This window comes from Ornithodoros turicata, unplaced genomic scaffold (assembly GCF_037126465.1).
Source record: "Ornithodoros turicata isolate Travis unplaced genomic scaffold, ASM3712646v1 Chromosome16, whole genome shotgun sequence".
NCBI lineage: Eukaryota > Metazoa > Arthropoda > Arachnida > Ixodida > Argasidae > Ornithodoros > Ornithodoros turicata.
The window spans coordinates 2,150,201-2,172,358 of record NW_026999320.1 but is presented as its reverse complement, the minus strand read 5'-3'; the positions used below and the strand labels follow the sequence as shown (position 1 = coordinate 2,172,358).

The 22,158-nt window shown below is 44.5% G+C and overlaps 1 protein-coding gene across 3 annotated transcripts in view; it reads right to left on the bottom strand.

Moving 5' to 3' along the window:
• LOC135372688 (uncharacterized) overlaps window positions 1–22,158 on the bottom strand; it is a 200,673-nt gene that overhangs the window by 21,326 nt on the left and 157,189 nt on the right. For 2 of the 3 annotated variants that reach the window (XM_064606182.1, XM_064606184.1), the window contains exon 5: window positions 20,202–21,393. In XM_064606182.1, coding sequence (XP_064462252.1) covers window positions 20,202–21,393 — 1,192 coding nt within the window. Of the gene's footprint in view, window positions 1–20,201; window positions 21,394–22,158 lie in introns of those variants that run through there. The other variant, XM_064606185.1, reaches the window with a different exon arrangement.

The window sequence follows — 22,158 nt, the reverse complement described above, 5'->3', positions numbered from 1 at the left end:
CAGTTAGACCTGCATTCATTATTAACCTCGTGCTCAACATGGCGCATGGAGGTAAATCTAGCTAAATGCAAACACATGAGGATATCACGCAATAACGGTACAAACACATGCTATCTGATGGGCAATACGGAGCTTGAAACACTTCCACTGTATAAATATCTTGGTGTTGACATACCCTATAACCTTTCCTGGAGCCCAAACATCGCGTACATCTCTAACAATACTACACGCACCCTTTTTTACTCCTTTTTGGGCGTAAAGAGGGTGTAATTAGGGTGTGACCATATTTTTACGCCCAAATTACACCAACACGAAGAAAATCTTTCACATCTAGGGCGTTAAATGGGTGTATCCTTAACTTAACTCCTCTTTTACACCATATGTCGAGTATTGGTGTAAAAGGGGTGTTGAGGAGCGCACATTTCTATGCATGCATCAGCTTACGCATCCAGATATTTTTTTTTAAATGCATGTAAGGAGAGAATTAAAAGAGCGTGCTGGTAATAAGCTACCATATTGGCAAATGCAGCAGGTCCTTGGACAACACACACATACACCACGTACACGGGCATGTACACGTGCCTGTTGTCGGAGTCCTTGCTGAGTTTGTCAAACATGCACTGATTTGCTGTGGGTTTTACGCAGATCTGTGTGGCACTGTGATTGATCTGTACAAATGCATTTTCTGAGGGATGTGCATGCCACGATAATGCCTGGTGTGTTTTATATATAACATTCTCTACGCTTCTGATACATGAAACAAGAAATAAGGACATATCATTTCAGGTCACAGTATCTGACTGAAACATGTGCTCCTTGAGCTACCACTCCTCCGGACACCACGCACACACAAACACCACCACTAAATCCCTTTGATGAACGTTTGGTGCAATGCAAAATACCACAAGTGGTTTGCAAAAATGGAGCATAAGTGGACAGTTGGTTAGTGAGGAGAGCACGTGATGGTCGCAATACCAGCAATATTTACAATTTACACGTTATTTACACGATGAACATAAAACACACACACACACACACACACACACACACATCTTTGCGCCACCAAGGCACGGTTTTACAAAGCGTTGCATGTCAGAGCCACATGAAGATCACAAGATAGCCTGACGTGGATTTATGACATCCTTGTTTCCCCGTTTGTGGATTGCTTGCAAGTCTGACTGGTAATCGAAAGGCCTGTCTTTCTCACAAATGTTTCTTGACTGCGATGTACAATGTACACGTGTAAGTGTTCGTCGAACTCCTCTGTCATCAGTTTTCTCAGCAGTAGAGTAATGCGGCGATTCAGTGAATAAATGCCGCAGACCTCCAGAAACTCTGGCAGATGATCCTCATGCACTTGAGACACGACTACACAGCCCACAGCGTATGTCCGGGCATTTACTGTCACACTCTTCATAGAAAATATCTGCGGTTCCTGAACGTTGTTGGTAGTGAGGTATAACTTCAATGATTCATGCGCATGTACTGGAAGAACAGGCTTGCTGGCGACTGTAGTAACGACATCATCGCAGGTCTGCTGTGTCCACATAAACATTTCGTAAAGTTGGTGCCTGTGTGCAAGCGAGAAAGCAATGTTTTTGAAGTTCTTTATCTTCCTTGCCACATCCTTAAAATACTGGTGCTTGGACACGTACCTCATTGAGCACAATGCAACGAGCGGTCCACACTTAAATATAAAGGTTGGATAATGCAGGATGTAATGCGTCTTGCACGGAACCAGTGAAAACTGACTTGAATTCTTGCCGGAACAGCTCGATCCAACGATAGAGGTAAGGCACATAGTCGACAGGGATGTCTCGACACATTATAAGGTCGATTACCTCTCTTAGCAAAAGGTAGAGCTTCCAAGTCCTGTTTCCTGACGGCGCACATTCACCAACATATAACACAAGGTGCCTAAAAAGGCAAAATTTCTGGGATGCTCTCCCTCTTAGTGTGCCACTGCCCACTAGCATGGTTCGAGAAATGGGTTCTGGTCTGTTTTTTGCGTCACGTGGATCATTTCATCATGCTTGAAATGTCAGTGAGCACTTGGACTTCACGCCGTACAGCGACAATGTGGGAAGTTCATTTTCAAACATTTCAAGATGCTATCTGTGCCCCTGTGAAGAACGCATAACAAAATCTTTCTCGCTGTGCTTCACAGAAAACTCGTAATGTACAGCCATACAAAAGCGGCACACACGTCCATGAGTGAAACTGCAGGAGAAGCCTCCTGCACGATGACTCGATAAGTTGTCTCCGGTAAGACACAGTACCGATCCGGTGTGCCTCGTTGAGTTCACCACAATCCCTTCTGTCTCCCGCTCTGCAACATCTTTCAGAAGTGGTTGCAAGATGCGCTGGAGTCCATACTCTCCCACAAGTTTTTCCTTCACGATCAATGCAACATGAATGTGTTGAAGAAGAGATCGATACTCAGGAGGAACGTTCAGGACGCAGTAATATACAACCATGAGATTGTGCTTTCCTTTTTTTGCAGCTATAGGGTCACAGGGGTCGAACTCATCTGTGTACATTTGAATACACAACTTACTGCTGTCACCCTGAAAATATTTATGATCGTTCAGCACAGAGCCATCAAAAACTGAAGCCAAGCGGCCCTCTCTAGATTAGTGTTCACATCTGTAAGAGGCACCTGGGGATTCTAGGTACCGCTTTAGGACCTTCAGGATAGCTAATATACTGATAAGTCACAGCCTTTCCATTTGGCTTTGTTTCCAATACGATTGTTGTCGGCCCTACATATGGCAATGTGCTCTGCCAATATCGTCCACAGCCCCGCTTTGTCTGCAGCACGGGAAGTTCTTTTATCAGATCTTTAATGGCTGTTCCGCGTGGCATGTCTGCAGAGTGTTGTGCAAACTGCTGAAGGTAGAGTATGACATCACTTGCAATCTCGCTCACTGATGACTCTGGCAGGCGCATTCCCTCTTTCCACTTGAGAAAAAGCAAGCTTAAGCTTTTAATGGGGTCAGGCACATGTGGAGACAGCATTCGCCTGAGCTTCATCCGCATGACCTTCCACGTCCACATTTCGGGAATCTTCAATATTTTCGTCAGCAAATTCTATGTGGCGCTGACTACTGCTCCCTTGAACGTCCTGTGATGTGCTCGCTTCCTGATCTTCACTTTGTAGTAGGTCATTGTGCTTGTTGGACACATGTCTCCGACAGGTAACGTATGAGTTATATGTGGGCATACACCCTTCCAAAGCACAGACCCAGTCTCGCTCGTGAGCGTACGACGAGCCTATGTGGCGAAAGAGGGACCTCAACGTCAACGTCTTCCACCGGCACCGTGGACAGGTGTGGCACTGCTGGTTCGACATCTGAGGAGGAGTGACAAAAGTGCAAATCGACGTTAATTAAGCCCACTCTCTTAAGCTCCTTAATTGAAATTGCCAATTCAAGACGATTGCGTGCTTATTTGCGAACATCCGCAGCAAGCTACAAGTAAGTCAGCGTTAGCGGGTGAGATGAGACATAGTGACAACCCATGCATAGAGCAACTCACGCTATCCAAACAGTATGGCCAAACAAATAAAACGAAACTATACAGAATGAGGAATGACTGTATTCGATCAGTCCCATGGCTACGACTTACTCTAAAAGGAGATAAAATCTTACCGTCGTCTGCGGATGGCTACTTGAGCGCTTGCTTGTCTCAGGATATTCCAACACTTTCCTGGCAGTTTGGCGGTCCAGACATTTCGCGGAGAAGAAAAAAAAACGCAAACGACAACTATAATAGGGACCGTGCGACACCTAAAGGGGGCGCGCTGCTCCGTCGCGACACGCCGCCTGTGGCGGTCTTGGACGTATCCGACGTGATAGTGATACCACGCCGCCCGTTCTATGCATTCTCAAGTGGAACCGTAGCTTCCGTGGCGACCGCCGTAATTAGAAGGGCTAATTTTCGAAGTGCAAGTAATGTGGAACCGTTCTGGGGCGCGAACGCAGAGAATGGAGACAAACTGCACAGAAGCAACCACCGTATTTATAATGCATCTAACAGTACGGAAGAAGAACAGCCACTCGCGTCTGTCCGGTCTGTGAGTGATACGTCGAGAGGATGGTTATATTTGACTCCTCACAAAATTCTGGCTTGCTAGCGAAGGGTATATACGTCTATTCCTCTGACTCCAGCCATTTGTAATATGTTTTGACTGAGTCTTGTATTCCTTTCGTCGTCTTTGCACACACATAGCTTCGTCACCGAAATTTACATCGTGTGTCCGTTTTATCCATACGAATAAACACGTGGGGGTCACAACTTATTGCCTGAACTTTTACTGCAGTTTTTTCCAGTATCTTCAGATACAATAACGCTAAAGAGATCCTCAAAGAAGAAAGTATATGAGTTTTTACCTCGGCTACCGCCGTAGGCTTGCGGGACGAAAGCTGTGAAATGGTCGGTGAGTAAATACTTTTGGACAACGTAGAGGTTGTGTTCTCACTGTGAGACTCGTCATACCGGGAGCAATATCGGCTCTGGGCCCTCGCGATGAAACACCTCAATTATTATCTCGAAATAGGTTGCCGGTTCGTCGGTGCATTTGACGGTGATACAGTATCCAGCGGCGTTTCACCATCACGAAAGTGGAAACTGTAAATCATTGATCATTTTGCAGGTCCTCATTCAGTTTCATCGAAACTAGAACAAAAGATATAGAATATATTAGCTCATGTTGTCCACACCTCATGCAATGGCCGAACGCGCGTCACAAACGCTATTCGCTGCGAGTCTAGTGACCTCGGTGGTATTGGAAGCGTATATATCACGAGAAATGAAGCATCTGGTTCCTAATGAAGAGTTCTTTTAGGTGCTGGCACAGTTAGCGATGCTGTGGCAAAAAAAGATGCCCGCACTTCACATGTAAAGAAAGCTGACTACCCGGCGGCTATCACGCAAGGTAATTTCTCCGGAGGCCACATCGAGGCGCCTCCAGTTTGTCGCACAGTCCCTATAGCTACACGACAACTCCGAGAAGCAGCGTAGCGTACCATGGACCATTCTTGGAATAGCGCATGCGCGAAGAGATGGCGTCTGGCTGCTTGGCCGCACGGCTGCTACAGAAAGCCACAGAAAATGACAATTTCGTGACAACGGAGGTGTAAACCAATTTGAAGAGTGAAATTGGTTACTGTCCTGCAAAAATAGGAGTAAACAAACGTAATAATCAGGCGTGGTGGCGCTGGCTACAGCGCATAATCTAATCTAATCCAATCCTTTGTAGATTGGCGGTTTGGTTTGCACGGATTTGCATGTCGTTCGCTGTCCGCGCGGAACTACCACCTGAAACTGCGGGTAGAACGTTTACTGTCTGTAAATTACACTCGTGAAGGTGATTGGCAGTCTAAACCTTCGGTGCCTGATGTCGGCGCTGGCCTGTCTCGTCGAGGTGGAAGGCACTGAGCTGAAACGGACGTTTCAGTTTCACGATGTTGCGGTTCTGACGCTGATGAGGCTAAAAGACGCTGTACAGCAATGCAGCCTGTTGAGCAGACATGTATTCTGCACGGCTTCTGTGTTCAAGGTATGTTTCATATTTTATCATAAGTTATTTCTGTGGCAGCATGTCTGCGTTTGAGTATCATACAAAGTGAAACGCAAGCGTGCCGGTCAGCATACCGGCGTCTAAGTACTTTGCGTCCCTTGGAGATGGACCGGCCAACGATGTTTTCTGTAGCATGAAACCAGTCGTAGGAACAGCAGTTATGCATATCACGATTTAGTGTGAGGCAATGTACTATGGGCGACACGATCATCTGTAATTTTGGACTCCCGGTCTCATGGTTTTGCGGCATTCCAAAATTTCTGTGAAGCATGGTCGGAAAAAATTAGTAACGATGTAGACGGTCTTCAGATGAGCCCCCAAAAATTGAGCATTAGCCTTGGGTGTTGTGTGTCCGCGAGGTCATTTCTGTCAAGGAGAAAAAGAGTGAGGTAAGCATGTAACAAGGATGAAAGCTTTTTTTTCGGCCTGCCTTAAGTGTGAAGCGCTGCAATCTGCACTGTGTTTCTTATTATTGGAAACTGAGCGCGATAAAAGGAGATCGTAGGCTATACAAACATGTGCTACTGGTTATATAGCACTTGTTACTAAATCAAATAGCAAAAAAGTAGCCCCCGTTTTCTTGTCACCACTGTTTTTGTGAAGCGTGCTGTTTCCAAAAATAAGAAAACACCATCCATGACCCTTTGGGTGGCATCCAGGGGCAGGTTCAGAGTGTTTGTGTTGCATCATATTACTTATGTAACTATTTCTGAAACAATCTCTGAATTTTCATCACAGCTAGAGAACAACATGCTGTGCTTCCAGCCATTATACTGCACCACTGAGTTCCTGCTTCCCAGTATGCTACTCTGATATTTTAATGTGTATTTGCAGTTGTACGACAAGGATTTTGCATGCTTCGTGGCAATCGCTGATGATGACATCATTCCCCACTTATCCACTGTACAACTAACTCCAGGCCCTAACATGCAAGCCGAGCCAGCAGAAAAGGTGTTTACTGCAAGCAAAAGAATTTGCTCGCTGCCATTTGCTTACACACGCCTTTGTACAGGAGTCGATGGTTGCCCTGGCACAGCCATCCGTTAATTTGGAGGAGGATCAGCCAAGCACGAGCAGAACCGCAACAGGGGAAAGGCAATGTGGTAAAGCACCCTCTCTGTATTCCGTTGTGGTGTACCACCACGTAAATTCTGTCAGCTGCAATATCTGTAATTCATCGTGCCACTCGTACTTTTCTTAGAGGTTCATGACCGATTGTTGTGCCAATCAAACCTTACTCTATACAATTGGGTGACACTTGCTGCAGTGTGCTACATATCGTGAAAACACTTGGTCGCGTGGTCTGGCTCAACTCCTCCTTTGGTAGAAGTTGACTGACATTAGAGGAACAAGAGCAAAGCAGGAGCGCGTGCATGTTTTGCTGTTGTCCTTGTGTTGATCATACTTGCACAACAAAAAGGACACAGCAGGACCACCGGCGGCCAACATTGTTTCCCGAAATGCTTGCTTTGGTGCTCATGCTTTGCATTCAGTTCATACCACACAAGTGTTTGCATGAGCTTGGCATGGCGACACATCATGGGCCTCATATTTAAAGTCAAGGTATAGATGATATCTTAAAGAAATGTGTGCAAAAGGAAAAAGTGTGCTGTACTGACCCAGAACTGGGTAAACCACTGCAGTCCTTAGGGGGTCAAGTGTTAGAGCAAAGCCAGGGGCGAAATATGCAGAAAGTAAGTCTAAAGAATGGGTATTACGGAAGAAAAACTACATGCGGCCATAGCTGTTGGTTAGTCATTTCATCTTTTTTGGGTCACTTTGTTCTCTTTTGTTCTTTTGTTCTTTTTTGTGTCTTTTCTTCCCCTTTTTGGGAGAAAAAGAAACAAACACAAGACGAAAAAAAAGTAGAACAAGGAAAACAGGCCAAACTAACTGACCGACAAAGCTGCTTATACAGGAGGTTTTCTTTTTTCTTTTAATTCAGTACAGAGCGATAAAAGAAAAATGAGCGCTCCTTTTCTGACACTTGAGTTAGAAACAGGTGCTATGTCAAAAGTAGCACCTGTTTCTATTTATGTTCTATCTATGTTTGTTTATTTTTGCATTTATTGCTCTTTTTGTGAAGTGCTCTCTATTGAATGAAAAAAAGAAACACTGTACACGACTGCACGTACCATGTTTTTCCATAATACCCCTTTTTCTGACTTACTTTCTGCACATTCACCCCCTGCGCTGCTCTAATAACGACCTCGGGGACTCGCAGTTGTTCACCCAGTTCTGGGGTCGTGCACCAGGCTTTTTCACAGTTCTTTAACACAGTTCTTTAACACGTCATCCACCAGTGGCGTAAGCCGGTGGGATGGTTTAGGGAGTTCAGTCCCTCCCCCCCAACACTGTACCCGTGGTAGTGAATTTGGGAGAGGGAAACCCTCTCTACAGTGTAAACCTTTCATAGGACCCCACCGGAAACGTTTTTCTGACTACGCCTAGTGTCGTACCTATCCTCAAAATACGATGCTCATGATGAGGGCGGTGCCCTGAAGAATAATCTCTACTCGGAATGTCTGCTTTTCCCCGACTCTTGCTTTCCCTTTCTTTGTGAGCTATGTTTTTGTTCTCATTTCCGATCACACTAGCAAAACACGTGATTTTATCACATGTCTTGTCTCCTTTTTCCATGTGGCACGATGTTCAGCAGACAGTGTTTGCCAGTGCTTGACAGTGTTGCTTGTGCTTGTTTTGTTAACTCGTCTTCGTGTTGTTCACCTAGTGAACATCGCTCTTAAGTGTATGAAATGCAACTTGGAAAGATGTTCACACATTCCAGTGGTTTTGGCAGAACAGATGTCACTGAAGAAACAAGGAGTGTTGACCGGTAGCTAGATACTATCAGGCTGCATGTGCCAGATTGGTTGTTTGGGTAATTATTCTCATGTTCATTTTTATACTTTGTCGAAAGCTGTCGTTCATGAAGTCACGTGTATTGCCTGAAATCCTGTTGCAGAAATGATGACAAGGATCGTGATGGGAAACTTCCGGACTTTGGTTGGCTGGATGCACCTCTTCTTGCGGTTGCTAATGGAGAGCCTCTGACGTCTTCCCTTGAAATTAAGACAGTAGAATTCTTGTACCAGTCAATCGTCTCCCTCACACTGTAAGGATTCTTAAACTCATGCGTTTCCACTGCAGTGTGTTTTCAGACCCATGATATGGTTCACATGCTTGCAGCTCACAGCTTTCATCCTTCCAGGTACCCATCACGCATTTTTTACTACAAGGTTGTCAACCTTTTTCTGGAGCGGTACCCACACTTGGCTGACTCCATTGGATCTGGATTTGTGAGTCCTGGCTTTGCCTGCTGTTGCCTTGCAGTAGACTTCAGGGCTGCTGTTGTGGTGTAATGGCACTTTCAGGCAGGAAATCTGTAGTGTGCAGACTTTATTTTCTGTTCCGGCATGTATAAAAGGCACGAAGAATTGAACGAGACAACAACTGTGTCGTCATAAGCAATTTTGGTACTTATAACTTCAGAAAGGAAACTGTAGAGCGTTTTATAACAAGGTCACAGCAAACTGGGTGTTTGAGTTGACGGTTGTATTTCGAACTGTACTGCTGAATAGGCTTGGTATGGCACATTTTACTTGCAAGTTGTCATTCCAGAGCAACTATCCTTTTTTTAGGGGTGTTGGAGAGGAGCACGACGCAGTGAAGCTTATATGCAGCCAGAAAGCAAAATCCTGAAAAGTGTTCATACCTTCAAATGTTAATTACATAAGCTTGCATGTAGACAAGACATAACGTATGTAAAATATACATGGGTGTGCTGGGAACAGCTAGTGAATACTTACCTTTTCCTCTGTATCATAGGCAAACATATTCCCACTGACAACTATGGATGGGTGGAGGAAGGTGCGTTCAAAAAGAAAACTGGCCTCGTCACCCCAGGTTGTCACACAGAGTTCAACGTAAAATGACGCCGATTTCACTTGGGGGAGTTAAACGTCCGGCATAATCGGGTGTGACCCATAAAGGTTGTCCATACCATACGCGAGAGTACAATCAGTCCACGACTTCAGACTTCTTACAGAAAAGGTGTTAAAAAACACACACAAAAAAACACCTCGTATGCTTTCTTTTTTTTTTCAACAGTTCTCATTGGTGGAGCCATAACGCTAGAACAGTTCACCTGAATTGACCCTGTGTCCGAGCAGGTATGTCATGGAGTAATTCAGCATTTTGTGTTAAATAACTCTTTTTTCTGATATGCAGAGCTCGTGGCTTGTTGCCCTTCGCAACAAGTTTAAAAATGAGCGCCGAAAACTGCAACACAACGTTGAGGTGCAGCGAAACCCCAAAGAGTTTGGAAACAGGAAGGGTGAAAGTGACACTGAGCAGGCATGTGAACTCCAGAGGACCCAACGTGAGGTATAGACACTGCTTTTTGATTGACCATGTTTGTCCCCAGGTGCACAAAGCACGCCACACTGTATGTACTGATGGCATGACAGCATACCCAATGGCTTGTCATCGCACTTTACAGTGATAGAATATACAAGCCTAGTTGTAGGATGATGCTTGAAGTTAATTCACTTGACTGAAATGGGTGTTGCAATGTGCAAAGTATGTGAACACAGTGCGATAATTTCCTTTTTTATGCCAGCGCTATTTGTTATTGTCCTTGTCAGCATTAGTACCTCGTTGCATTATTCTGTTTATGATCTGATTGTTGGGCACATTAGGCATTAGGTATGTTTTGGAGATTGTCATTGTGAGCGACACGGTTGCCACTGCTTCAGGACTATTCCAGGCAACAAAATATTTTTATGCCTGTGACAGATTACGATTGTACCTGTGACTGTGGCCCTGCAAAGGGTATATTTGCTCATGGTTTTCCCCAGCTTGACATTCGCATGGATGGCGAGGATGAGGATGAAGCAAGCATCGGTAAGCATGAACAATGGCTCAGGAGTGAGGCAAACAAAACCAAACCAGATGAGCCCCAAATCAAGGTTCAAATGGCTGTGACACACAAGAAAAGGGGTTCAGACCTTGCCACATTGCCTGTGGCTGTACCTCGAGTGCAATACTCTTACATCGTGGTCTCTAACCGGGTATGTGAAACGTAACTTGGTGATTCTATTATGTGAACCATAACCCATTTCTGACAGTTTTTCAACGAGTTTGAAAACCTCACTAGTAAAGAAGCCCTGCAGCCTGTGGAACGTGGCATAAAGGAAGTGATCAACCTTTCCCTAAGTGGTACCATCCGTACTACAAGGGAGCTGCAGAAAAGGTTGAAAGAGATTCCACACCTGCCAGAAGACGTATGCGAAAGGCGAAAGAGACGTAAGCAGAAATAACACGCTGAAGTGCAGGGTGTTGAGTCAACACAAGAAACTTGGCGGGGGGGAGGGTTCTTGTAGGAGAGGTGAAAGCGAAGTGCAGACTAGCGTGTCGTCCTGCCCCCTAATTCATTGGCGCTTAGCATTCATCAACAGTGCTTTTTTTGGGAACATTCAGCTTAAGAAGGGGTCGGACTGGTGAAGTAGAAACATTGTTGTTGTGTAGAGAGTTGTTGTTCTGTAGAGCTAACAGTCTTAAACAACATACTAGAAAAATCTTGAGTGTGTTTTCTTTTTCTCTTTTTCTTTTTTGGCAAAAATATACAATTTTTTTTTTCACCAGGCCGACGCCTTGTCGCTTCAATAGGGGTACATTTGAAGAAAACCCTGATTTTGCGTATTTTATGTGCAATAGATGCTCGTCTTGGAGCGCTGACTATTTTTTTTTAATTTACAGTACTCGACAAGCCTTGTGTTAAAAAATAATTAATCGCCAGGTATCTTCTGGATCGCTAACAATAAAATATTACAATCATGAAAAAATAATGTTTTTGCGCTTTCGTCTAGCGTGTACTCGTTTTAGTAATAAACTCAGAATTTTGAGTAGCAAATGAAATGAACATTAACCTACAAGGAGGAAACAAATGTAACTTTGCAGGTGCTTCCAATGCACGCGACAGCCCTTTGAATGAAGGACAATTTTTGTAAGAGCATGCGCCTCGGACACGTCTTGTCCTTGAACTATTTAAATTAGAGCAGAAATGTTTCATGTGCCCACGAACTGCCATGATTTTTTTTTTTCGAAAGAACCCGTGATGGACGAGCGCACTTACTGCCCCTCGTCGCGTGGAATGACCCACGAGTGAGCTGAAGCTTGTCATCCGCAGTTAACACCCAAATTATCTTGTGCCGGCAAAATACGCTGGACGGAGCACGACGTGTAGCTCGTGTAACAATATGGTTGAGAAATTCCACAGAACAAAAGTCCATTCCCCATGGACCCTTCCGAATTCGAGGTTGGTCGGTTAGGTAAAGCATTTGTGATGCTTACATAAATGAACTCTGACCTTAGGCCTGTGTTGTGGTTTGCTGCAATGCAAACTCCAAGTGTGCCCAGTTTGTACCAGTTCCTGTCAATTTCTTAGTTATTATAGATGTGCTTGTAGCCATGCACGATACAGTGATAACATCGCTACCTGCCTGTAAATACCTTTCGATACTGATGCCGCATATTTAACTGCATATCTTACCTGTTTTTATGTAAATATTTTAGACATTATAAGACACAGACAAATGTGCAGTCTGCTCATAATACAGTTTTGCATTACATGTTCTGAAATCACACTTGTATTACAGATATGATTGCTGTTGTTGCTGTAAGGATAATTGGATGCTGGCTGAGGGAAACAGACGCTCTGTCGTGCCTTTTTGTGCCAGAAGACGTGAGTGCCACCCCCATTTTGAGAGAGGGATTCAACTTACATCGTTACCTGACGAGTCAGTACTTTGCACTGAAACGTTATTATGCCATCCACCACAAATCATTAGTGCCTCTACATTCAGGTGGCTATCTATCAATTTTACATCAATTTGCATTCAGCCACTAATGAAATAGTTCTTTTCGGACATGCCATTGTTCAGCTGTTTCTTTTTAGGCACTCCCTTATCATGGTTGAGCATATCATAAAAGCTTAAAATCCTGCGAGTTAAACACTCTGGTTCCAGTATCACATTGCGCACACCTGAGCTCAGGGCAGTACCTATTGTCTTAATCTGGCGGGCTTCAGCCTATTTTCTAGGTTTGTGCGAATATTCTAATATTTCAAATATCAAATCGAATAGCTGTCTATTCGATTCAATTCTAAATGTAATAGGGACTTCCGCGGTTGCTCCGCCTGCATAGTAGGATTCATCAAATGCATGTGTGCATTGCAGGAAGCCAACTTTACAGGCACAATTTGCAAGTGTTGGTGTAGCAAAAATAATTTGTGCTTGCAAAATTAGAAGTTAAATGTAGCTGCCTATATACTATTCCATTGAGACCATCCTAAACTCAGCAACAAAAACATGCAGGATGAATCCTGAACCCTGTCATTTGGGACTTATAAGAAAGCTGTGCATCAGGAAAACATGGGGTAAACGGCTTTCGTACGGCAACTAAATTTTCCACCATCAAAAATTCTGTTGGAAAATTTAAATTGCAGTAAAAGTAATTTATTGAATTCACTCTCAAATTTTTATTGCAGAGAGAGGACAGAGATAATTGAAATACAATTGAAGTAACGGCTGTTTAGCAGCCACGCGGTATACCCACCGAATAATGAGCGAATAAATGGGAGTGATAAGGTCACACCTTCTTCCAGTTTTTGCAGAGCAATACCTCCAATTGCTATCGGTCTGAAAATCGAGAGAGGAAACAAAGGTATGACGTTACCTTGCCCCTTCGAAGGGGCAAGGTAACGTCATACATTTGTTTCTGACGCCATTCTTCTGGCGACGATTTCTGCCAAAAGGATGGTAGTGGTCAAGTAATCACTTTTGCAATTGTATTTCAATCACTTCGGCTGCCCAGCAGAGTAGGTTTTTTGCTGGATTTGAGTAAGCCTGGCTGTTGGCGTTGCTGCAGTAAATCAGTGGGATTGGCTAAGAAAATTTCAGAGTTCAATTCAAGAAATTAATTTTACTGCAAATAAAATGTGCCTTTGTTATGGTGGCAGATGTAGTTGTCGTACAAAAGCTGTTTACAGAATGTCTCTCCGTTGCGCCTTTATTTATAAACCCAAAATGACATGATTCGTGAATTACCCCGTATGACCGTATCAATAACATACACGCTCAAGAGTTGCTATATGAGGTCAGCGGCGAACTCACTTTTGTGTGTTTTGTTTATGGCTTCCGCCACTGTTTAACAAAACAGAGTTTTCTTTATATGTGATAAGAAGGAATTCATGCCAAACTCAAACACACCACGATGTACAATAGACTTTCTTGTAAACTGCTTTAGTCAAACAAGCCTCTCTGAATACTAAATGCGACTTATTCAGCCAACAATCAGTAAACATTTTTTTCAATACTCTGAGGACACACAATTTCAGTTTCAGAATAATCGCTGCATTGCAATACGGCATCTTTTATGCCATGTAAGTGTAAAAGCAGATATTTACCCAGCCTGAAAGAAGCAAAATCTCCTGGCACTACGTATGCCACGTAGAAATGTCAGATCAACAGATGGATATGAGCAGTCTTAAGTTTTCTTCGAAGTTTGTGCGTCCGTTTTGTGCATTTGATATGTGCACCTGCTGAGCGGAGTGATGTCTTAATTGTGCATTCTTTTCTTCTCATCAGTCGATGCAAAGCACTTGTCCATAGATGCCAGCATATTTTAGAACAGCAACACATTTCAGGTTGACCAAATGTCCATGACTCCATGCGTGACGTACTCTGGGAGCACAACGCTTGATGATGCACAGCACTTGTATCTTAGTGTCGAAGGGTCACGTCTCTTCCGAGTCATCGACTGTGAAGAAGGCATGGCCGCAATATTTTCGGCTTATTGAGTATTTCACGCCGAGTACAGCAAGAATGTGGCCAACATCATGACATTCATGGAACGTCGGCGGTACAACATGCATTCAACAAAGCCGAGGCCGCAGGTAGTCAAGCTGGTGAGCAAGATGGCGAGGGCAACCTCATAAACCGTGGGTCTGAACGGTGAACACTTTTGTGAAGCAATGCTCATATAGCCTCTCCAGTTCTTTGAACTTTTGCAATTCTGATTACCTTTCCATGAGTGCACTTGCCCAGTACATGCAAGTTTTTCATTTGTTTGCATTTTCCTGTAGTATACAGTGTGTGTGCAGATAAACCTAATCAGCGTTTGCGCACTGATCTTGTTTATTTAAGTGACGAACTTCCGGTGGCGCACCATGGCGCATTTATGCGTGCACAATGTACAGAAAAATTGTGGAAGCCATACTCAGCTTAAAAAAATAAACTGATCTACGAAAACGTCGGCCCCCGTGCATCAGAATAGGGCAACATGGCGGACGCAGGGGAGTTTTGTTCGGGTACCGCTAGGGGACCTATCAGAAATCGAAACAATGTCCCATATGGATTCTCATCGGTAGTGCCCCTAGTGGTACCTGCACATAACTCTCCTGAGACCGCCATGCACTACCATGCACTGCCATGGCTGGCCTATTCTAATGCACTGAAGCTGCAGTTTTCGTTGCTCTGTTTATTTTTATGCTGAGTATGGCTTCCACGACTTTTTTGTAGATTTCACTTTCCTTGAAGCTATGCATTTCACCTGGAATATTCGTTGGCCCTGAGCTTTAGGAAGACGTGTCAACACTTAGGTACTTCTATGAGAGATCGCACGATTGTGTACAACTGGAATGGAAGCGCAACTGCGACAGTTTCTTTCTTTTCTTTGTTTATGTGTTTTTTTTTTGCCGTTTCAAATGCATCGGCGTAAAGTTACTGGGCAGGCTTGAGGGTGTAAAACGGTAACCTTGCAGGAAAGGGCGTTGCTGGGTCAGGTTATTTAAGAAGCAGGTCAATAAAAATCTTGTTCTTCTGTCTGTGAGGTGTGTTGTGTCGTTCTTTTATTTGTTTCCCGGCACGGGGCTTTCATCGCTTTTAATACCTTTTGTAGGCTGCGAGCGTCGCGCGATGCTCAATCGCCTTTACACGCTGGGGCGTTCGCAGCTTGAGTCTCTGAAAGCTTATCAGTTTTAGGGATGTTTTATGGGGTCACATATCACGAACGACTGCATCTTGAAGAAATATTAGAATATTCCGAGCCGTAATGAGGAAGACGGTATAAAAAAATGTAGTCTGACGGTCGGAGGTCTATCGGCGTGTCAGGACAATACGAGCTGCCATATTGAATACCGGAAGAATGTCGGCTACAGCGTTGCTTATTTTTTATAACAGCTAGGACATTCGACACAGGGAAATACTAAAGGACAATAGTGGGACGGGACAGTACGCAGGTGTTGTCATAGCTTTTGCAGTTCTGTCCTTTGCGGCGTCCTGCATGGAGTGTTTTGGCCATTATATGCTATTCCATATCTCTGATGTCCCGTTAGGGGCCCCTGATCAACAATGAGGCATCACCTGTTCGATCGCAATGCCTCGTTGACGTATCATTAAGTTATCCTGTGGGACCACTGAGCTCACCTGATAGGCAGTTAGATACCCTTTATTGGGCCGTCAGGGGCCCTGTGGTACCACGAAGCCTTTTTGTGGCGCCATTTTGCCAACCTGACAGGCTGTGGGACAGCATTTGCCGGACCGCTAACAGCCCTGTTGGACCACTAGGAGTTGTTAATGTGCCGACAAGCTGCTTTGATGGTCCATCAAGAAAATATTCTAATCGACCATTAGAATTTCTGATGGAGTCTTGATGGATTTTTCGATCTGGTTTGCTTGTCAAGGTGTCCCCTGCCTTCGAGTCTTCGCTAACCTGTCCCGAGCTTATTTCATTCGGCCGTTGATGACACGAAACATCGTTACTTATACAGCGATGAAGGACACGTCAACGACTTGGAGGACAACGACAGTGTCTACAACGCCATCGAAGGTGGGCAGAGCACGATACAGAAAAGAGCGAACAGTTCTGAAGTCCGCTCTTTTTCTCAAATTTTTCCTTTTTTTGTTCTTTATCTCTGTCATCCACACGACGTGTTTCGCGATTGTCGCTAGAGGGTTCGAATGACAACGGGCGCTGTCGGCCCATGTGCCGTTTCGTCAGCCTTTAGAAGAATGCATTTCATATCAAAATCAAATGCATTTCAAGCTTGCGGTATTCCCACTCATTTACACGAACTGAACACAGTTGTGAAATATATCATTTGAAAACGAAGGTGGAATAATAAAAACGACTTTTGACATTTGAAAAAGTTTGGCCCCCACCGAGCGTCGATCGAAGTACTTCTTTCTTCTCTGGTCGGCCAACGTCACCGCCATACAGGGTGTCCCAGAAAACGTGTCATTGAATTATAATAAAAAAACTACGCCACCTAGAATCATGCGGTCAACAGCATTTGCTCTTATTAGGTTTTTGCCACCTCGTAATGTAAATGTCATGTACTCCAAGCTTAATTATGTAAATATATGTAACAGTTCCTAAAATTGGGAGAGGGAAAGCATTATCCCAGCGAAAGTCGGACGTGATAAGCCGTGCCTGTTTTATCTCTTTCTGCGATGTCGGGGAGGGCTGGGTTTCCAACCTCCTTTCGTCGGACTGACAAAGATTGCGCTGAAAAATTCATCGTGCGCTATTCTGTGCGACCTCCGTAGAGCATGATGTTCGGCATTTTTTTCCGATGGGATAGCTCCTGAATGTCCCTGTCAATTCTCATTAATTGGACTAAATTAGACACGCTCGTCACATTGGTGGGGTAAAAAAGTGACATTTAATAGGCAAATTTCCGACTTAAGCTCGCAAAAATATACAAAATTAAACTTACGTTACACGACATTCACATGAGGAGGTGGCAAAAACCCAGTTAGAACAAATGCCATTGACCGCATGACTCTAGGTGGTGTAGTTTTTTTATTATAATTCAATGGCACGTTTTTTGGGCACCCTGTATATATTATGGAACAGCTTCATTCGTAGCACATACACAAAACTTGCATTGAAAAAGATGCAGAAAAAAAAAAGCGGCGGCACTTGGCATGTACAGGATACCTGATAGCGAGAGACGATGCGCATCTAGGTGTGATAGACATTACAAATTATCCTCAGATTACGGGACTAACTGTGGATCCTATCAAATCAAAACCTGGCGGTATACACCATTTGTATAGCATTAACGCTGGCGACTATATTTCTGAGCGACCTGCCTGCTTGTCTGGCGGTCGAAACACCAGAGACTACACAAAACACCAGAGTATAAACAAGACTAGGGTGCCCAAAGTGGGAAGACTATATTTAGGATGCTTGACGTTGCGAGCGGACGCTCTTCATCAGAAAAAAGAGGAAACAGAAAGCTAATGTCGTAAAGCCGATGCTGCCCTAGTTAACTCGTTCACGTGCGGCCCCCTAGCGGGCTGTGCAAAATGTTTAACATCCTCCGACACTAGCTTTCTGTTTCTCCTTTTTCTCATGAAGAGCGTCCACTCGAAACGTCAAGCATCCTAAGCGTAGTGTTCCCACTTTTTCCCCTTTTTGGGTACACTAGTCCCGGCTTGTACTCTTGTGTCTGGGGCATGTTGCTTGGGGGAGGGAGCGTCCTGGACCGACTTCACAGGGAATTGTGCTGACATTTGACAGGGTCTCAGGCAGCAGAGCCTGCGCGCGGATTCGAACACGGGTCACCTCCCAGCCTCGGCATGGAATGCCAGCATAAAACGGCACCTCACATTTTAACACATCGTGACCCTTAGCCCCAGAAAAGTCGCCACAAATTTGCTACGTATTTTCACCCCTCTTTGGGCTGCTTGTTCTGCTGAAGCCACTTTCCAAAATTTGGACGGGTTTGGTAGTAGAGTGGCACTAAAATCATTATATTTTTCCTTTTTTCTTCGTCATGATATACTTTCCGAAACTTTGGTACTCTGTGGTGGCATCCATCAAAACGAAGTACATGTCACTTCTCAGCATGGATCGGGCACTGAGAGTTGCTGTGTCAAGAATGCACGCTCATTTTGAGAAGAGTTCACTTAGGCCAGTAATTAGGGTCACTCTTGCTGGAACGTGATTTTGTTTTTCCCCTTGGTGTGATGGTTTCTATCCCAGCTGGTTCACTCTGATTACATATTAACTATCAAATAAAATTTCAGTGTCATTTTCGTGTGCTGATGTTCATGCTCTACAATCGAAAGATTGTAGCATCGCGAAAAGCCGGGAAAAGTGTAGGGGGGAGGGGGAAGAAGTGACATAGTACATAAAACCTGTTGGGAATTCGGAACTCGTAAGCGAAATGTTAGCTTGTGCAACGAAGGTATAAAAGAGACGAAGCCCTCCTACCGGATCCGACTTTGTCTGAACAACATGCCACCTTCCACTACCCCTAGTACGATATTCGCGACACATTCACAGTATACCGCTACATTTCCGTTGCAAACGACGTCATTACGTGTTATGAGGTAAATAAGGAGATGTTCTCCAGCTTGCTTAATTTGATCTCAAGGATTATCATTGACTATTCGAAATATATTACTCGTTGTTTTGAGAAATGGCGGCTACACCAAAATTTTTATATCAATAAAATAAAATTTCAGCATGAATATGGCGAGGGTTAGTGTGACTTTCAGAGCGTGTATCACGATGGTCAATATCTCACACCCAAACAGTTATACATAGCGCATCAGGGTATCCCCCGTGCAAAGCTAGTTACGTTGGGTTGTGCAATAATAGGGTGTAAAAATGGGATGCAAAATTTCCGCAACCTTCTACAGTGTCCCAATACGGAAGATAAGCCTTTTGTTGGAACGCATTGACACGCTGCCTTTACCACGACGCGTACATCGGTCGTAATCATATCTGCGGAGCGTGACGTATGCGCACGCCCACATTATTTTTCTATTCCCCCGTATATGCCGTGGATTGCTCCAATTTCACCTATCATGAGTACTCCCGGGCGCTCCCAGGATCTCTTTGTGCATGGGGTCACGTGACCAAGAGGGCGCGAGAAGCGGCAGAGAGCTGAGCCCTTGGTAGCCACCTCCTGACAGGCCCGTCGGCATGACCCGGTTTCAGCCGCCGTTCAGTACACGATTTATTCTAGCATAAGCACCGAAGAGTTAAGGGAATAAGCGCATTGTTGCGGCTCTCCGCGCAAGAAATTTGTAAATCCAAACCCATTTATTAGAATAAAAAATCGCTAAACGTCCAAGAGTTTTTCTTTTCCTCCTAGAATAATATTTCACTGGAGGTCGCCACACACAATATAGAGTTTCCGAGAGCGTTCGAAGTAATGTTTATATTATTAATGAGCGTATGCAAATGAGCCGCTCACAACTCTGTTCTTGGCCGATGTCCTATGTATCTTACCGAAACGGAAAGTTATTCGGTGGGGCTAACTGTTTACGAATTATTCATCCAGGGGACCTTCGTGAAACAACCGAGTATAGATATAGGTAGAGAGTAGCCTAACCGTTTCAAAAATACTGTGTGCTACCAATTGAGTTCGGCAGCGACTTTACTTCGGATTGGGTCCCTTCATAGGTTCATTTATGATTCCGAAAACAGGATCTTAATGCAGACACTGATACAGGCATGATCACTAAAAATAATCACATCACTTGTACTTTATCCACGGAAGCGCGTTGCTCGAGCTTTAGGAGACTTTTTCCTACGGTACCTGATTCTTTTCCATGTATTCCTCCAGGACGAACTTGAACAACGCAATGCCTGTCCGTACTCCCACAGTGGCGTAGTTGATGTAGGTGTCCTCCTTCTGATCGTAGAACCACGGCTTCCACATTATAGCATTGGTGAACCCCAAGTCATTCGTACCTTCTTCTATTTGAACACTTGCACGTAGTAGTTGTGAGAAACTTGTCCTGAATTCGAGGTATTTGTTTTCAAGTGCACGAGTATAGTTGCTGATAAGGACGTAGTTTTTCGTGAACTCCGAGGACATCGGGGGCACATCTCTGCTGAGTAGTGGTGGTAACGTCTCTGGCACCACGAGGTCGAGCGCATTAATCATATTTGTTATTGCTTGCAAATGATTTTTAGTCATCCACGTCGCCTTCGCTACTTCTTTTATAACTTGGCTTTGTATACCTTTTACGAACATAGTGAAAGTATCCTGAAGCGTGGGGACGATCCGTTTCTCGCTGAGAAGATAAATAGTGTTCACAGGAAAGTGCTCCATTGCTAATCTTACGCACGTATCTTGGCTCATTTCCCCCTGGAAACGATACCGAAGTACGTTCGTGATGGCCAGAAGGGATACGTAAGAAACACGTAACATGGAATCCACAATAAAGAGTCTATTCGTTACGTTCGTCAAGGCACTCATATTATATACAAACGGCTCGTCCTCTACTTTACCCGGATCAAGGAGGCTACGCTGAATAGCTTGTCTCCAGTCCCGCCATTGAAGCTGAGGTGGAAAGGCAGGAAATGATCTGTAACCCAAACGAACTTTCTCAGACTTTCTTGATTCCTTTGACAATTTCTGGAACGTATGTTCAAATTCGATCAAATTGTTGACGAAATCATCAGACAGGTCATGCGGAACTGCATCCAAGATCGAGTTGATGTATGGCTTTAAGATTTTTGGGAGGAACTCTTCCGAAGTTGGTGCTATCATTTTGCTTATAGATTCACCCAGTCGGACAAATATAAAGTGCTTTGTTGTATTAGGTGGCTTCCCGAATTCACGCCACGGTCTTATGTAGATATCAAAGACTGTCGGTATTCCTTTGGCAAGGCTGAGGCGAATCAGGGTCTCCAACAAGGTGTAGGCGTCGTCTCGTGGCCACTCTGCTGTCTCCAAGTATCGCTTCGCCCTCTGAGCCTCACCAGCAATGTCTTGGTTTGCCCTACAAGAAAGAAAGTTCACGTATAAATTTTACGTACGGCGTGCACGCGTGATATAAGCTGAAATGAACTTGTAAACGTAAATGATGTTTATATTAGAGATGTATACATGTCTGATGCAAACAAATAGCGAAGAGAAACGCCCTGGTGCAACATCTACGCAAATATGTGGAGCGTTGCAGCGCCATCGACTGCGTGGTAGCCGTACGTGGTATCCGCGGACGGTCACTGGTATTGCAAATTGCCGAAAATAAAGGCGACCGGTGGAGTCTGGTTAATTCGTGGATTAAAGGTTTTAACTGCTACACCACTGGCGGAGTTGTGGTGCTCTGTCAGCCGTGCAAGAAGTACAGAGTTTGCTTCCGCGAAGTACATTTCGCAGTTCGGTTCCGTAAGATGTTCCTCTGTCTAGCGAGAGAATCGGTCCGCGATTTCTCTCCAAGAAAAAAGCCCACGTAAAGCAACATGCCGCTACTGGCACGCACAGGTTCAACTGGACAAAGGACTTTCCTTCGCCGTTCCGCCAAAGCTTTAAGAATTGTGCTCAGGACGGAAGGAAGAGTGAACTTCACGTCGATTTGTGGACGGCACTTGTTGCAGCAGACATACCGTGGGCGAAGCTCGAGAACCCTCGTCTTCAATACCTTCTTGGTGAAGTACTGCAAGACTAAAATACCCTCCGAATTGACGCTGCGAAAAGAAAAAAATATATTTTGGCTCCACGTGAGAAGGAGTACTGAGTACCATTCGTTCTGAAACAGGAGAGT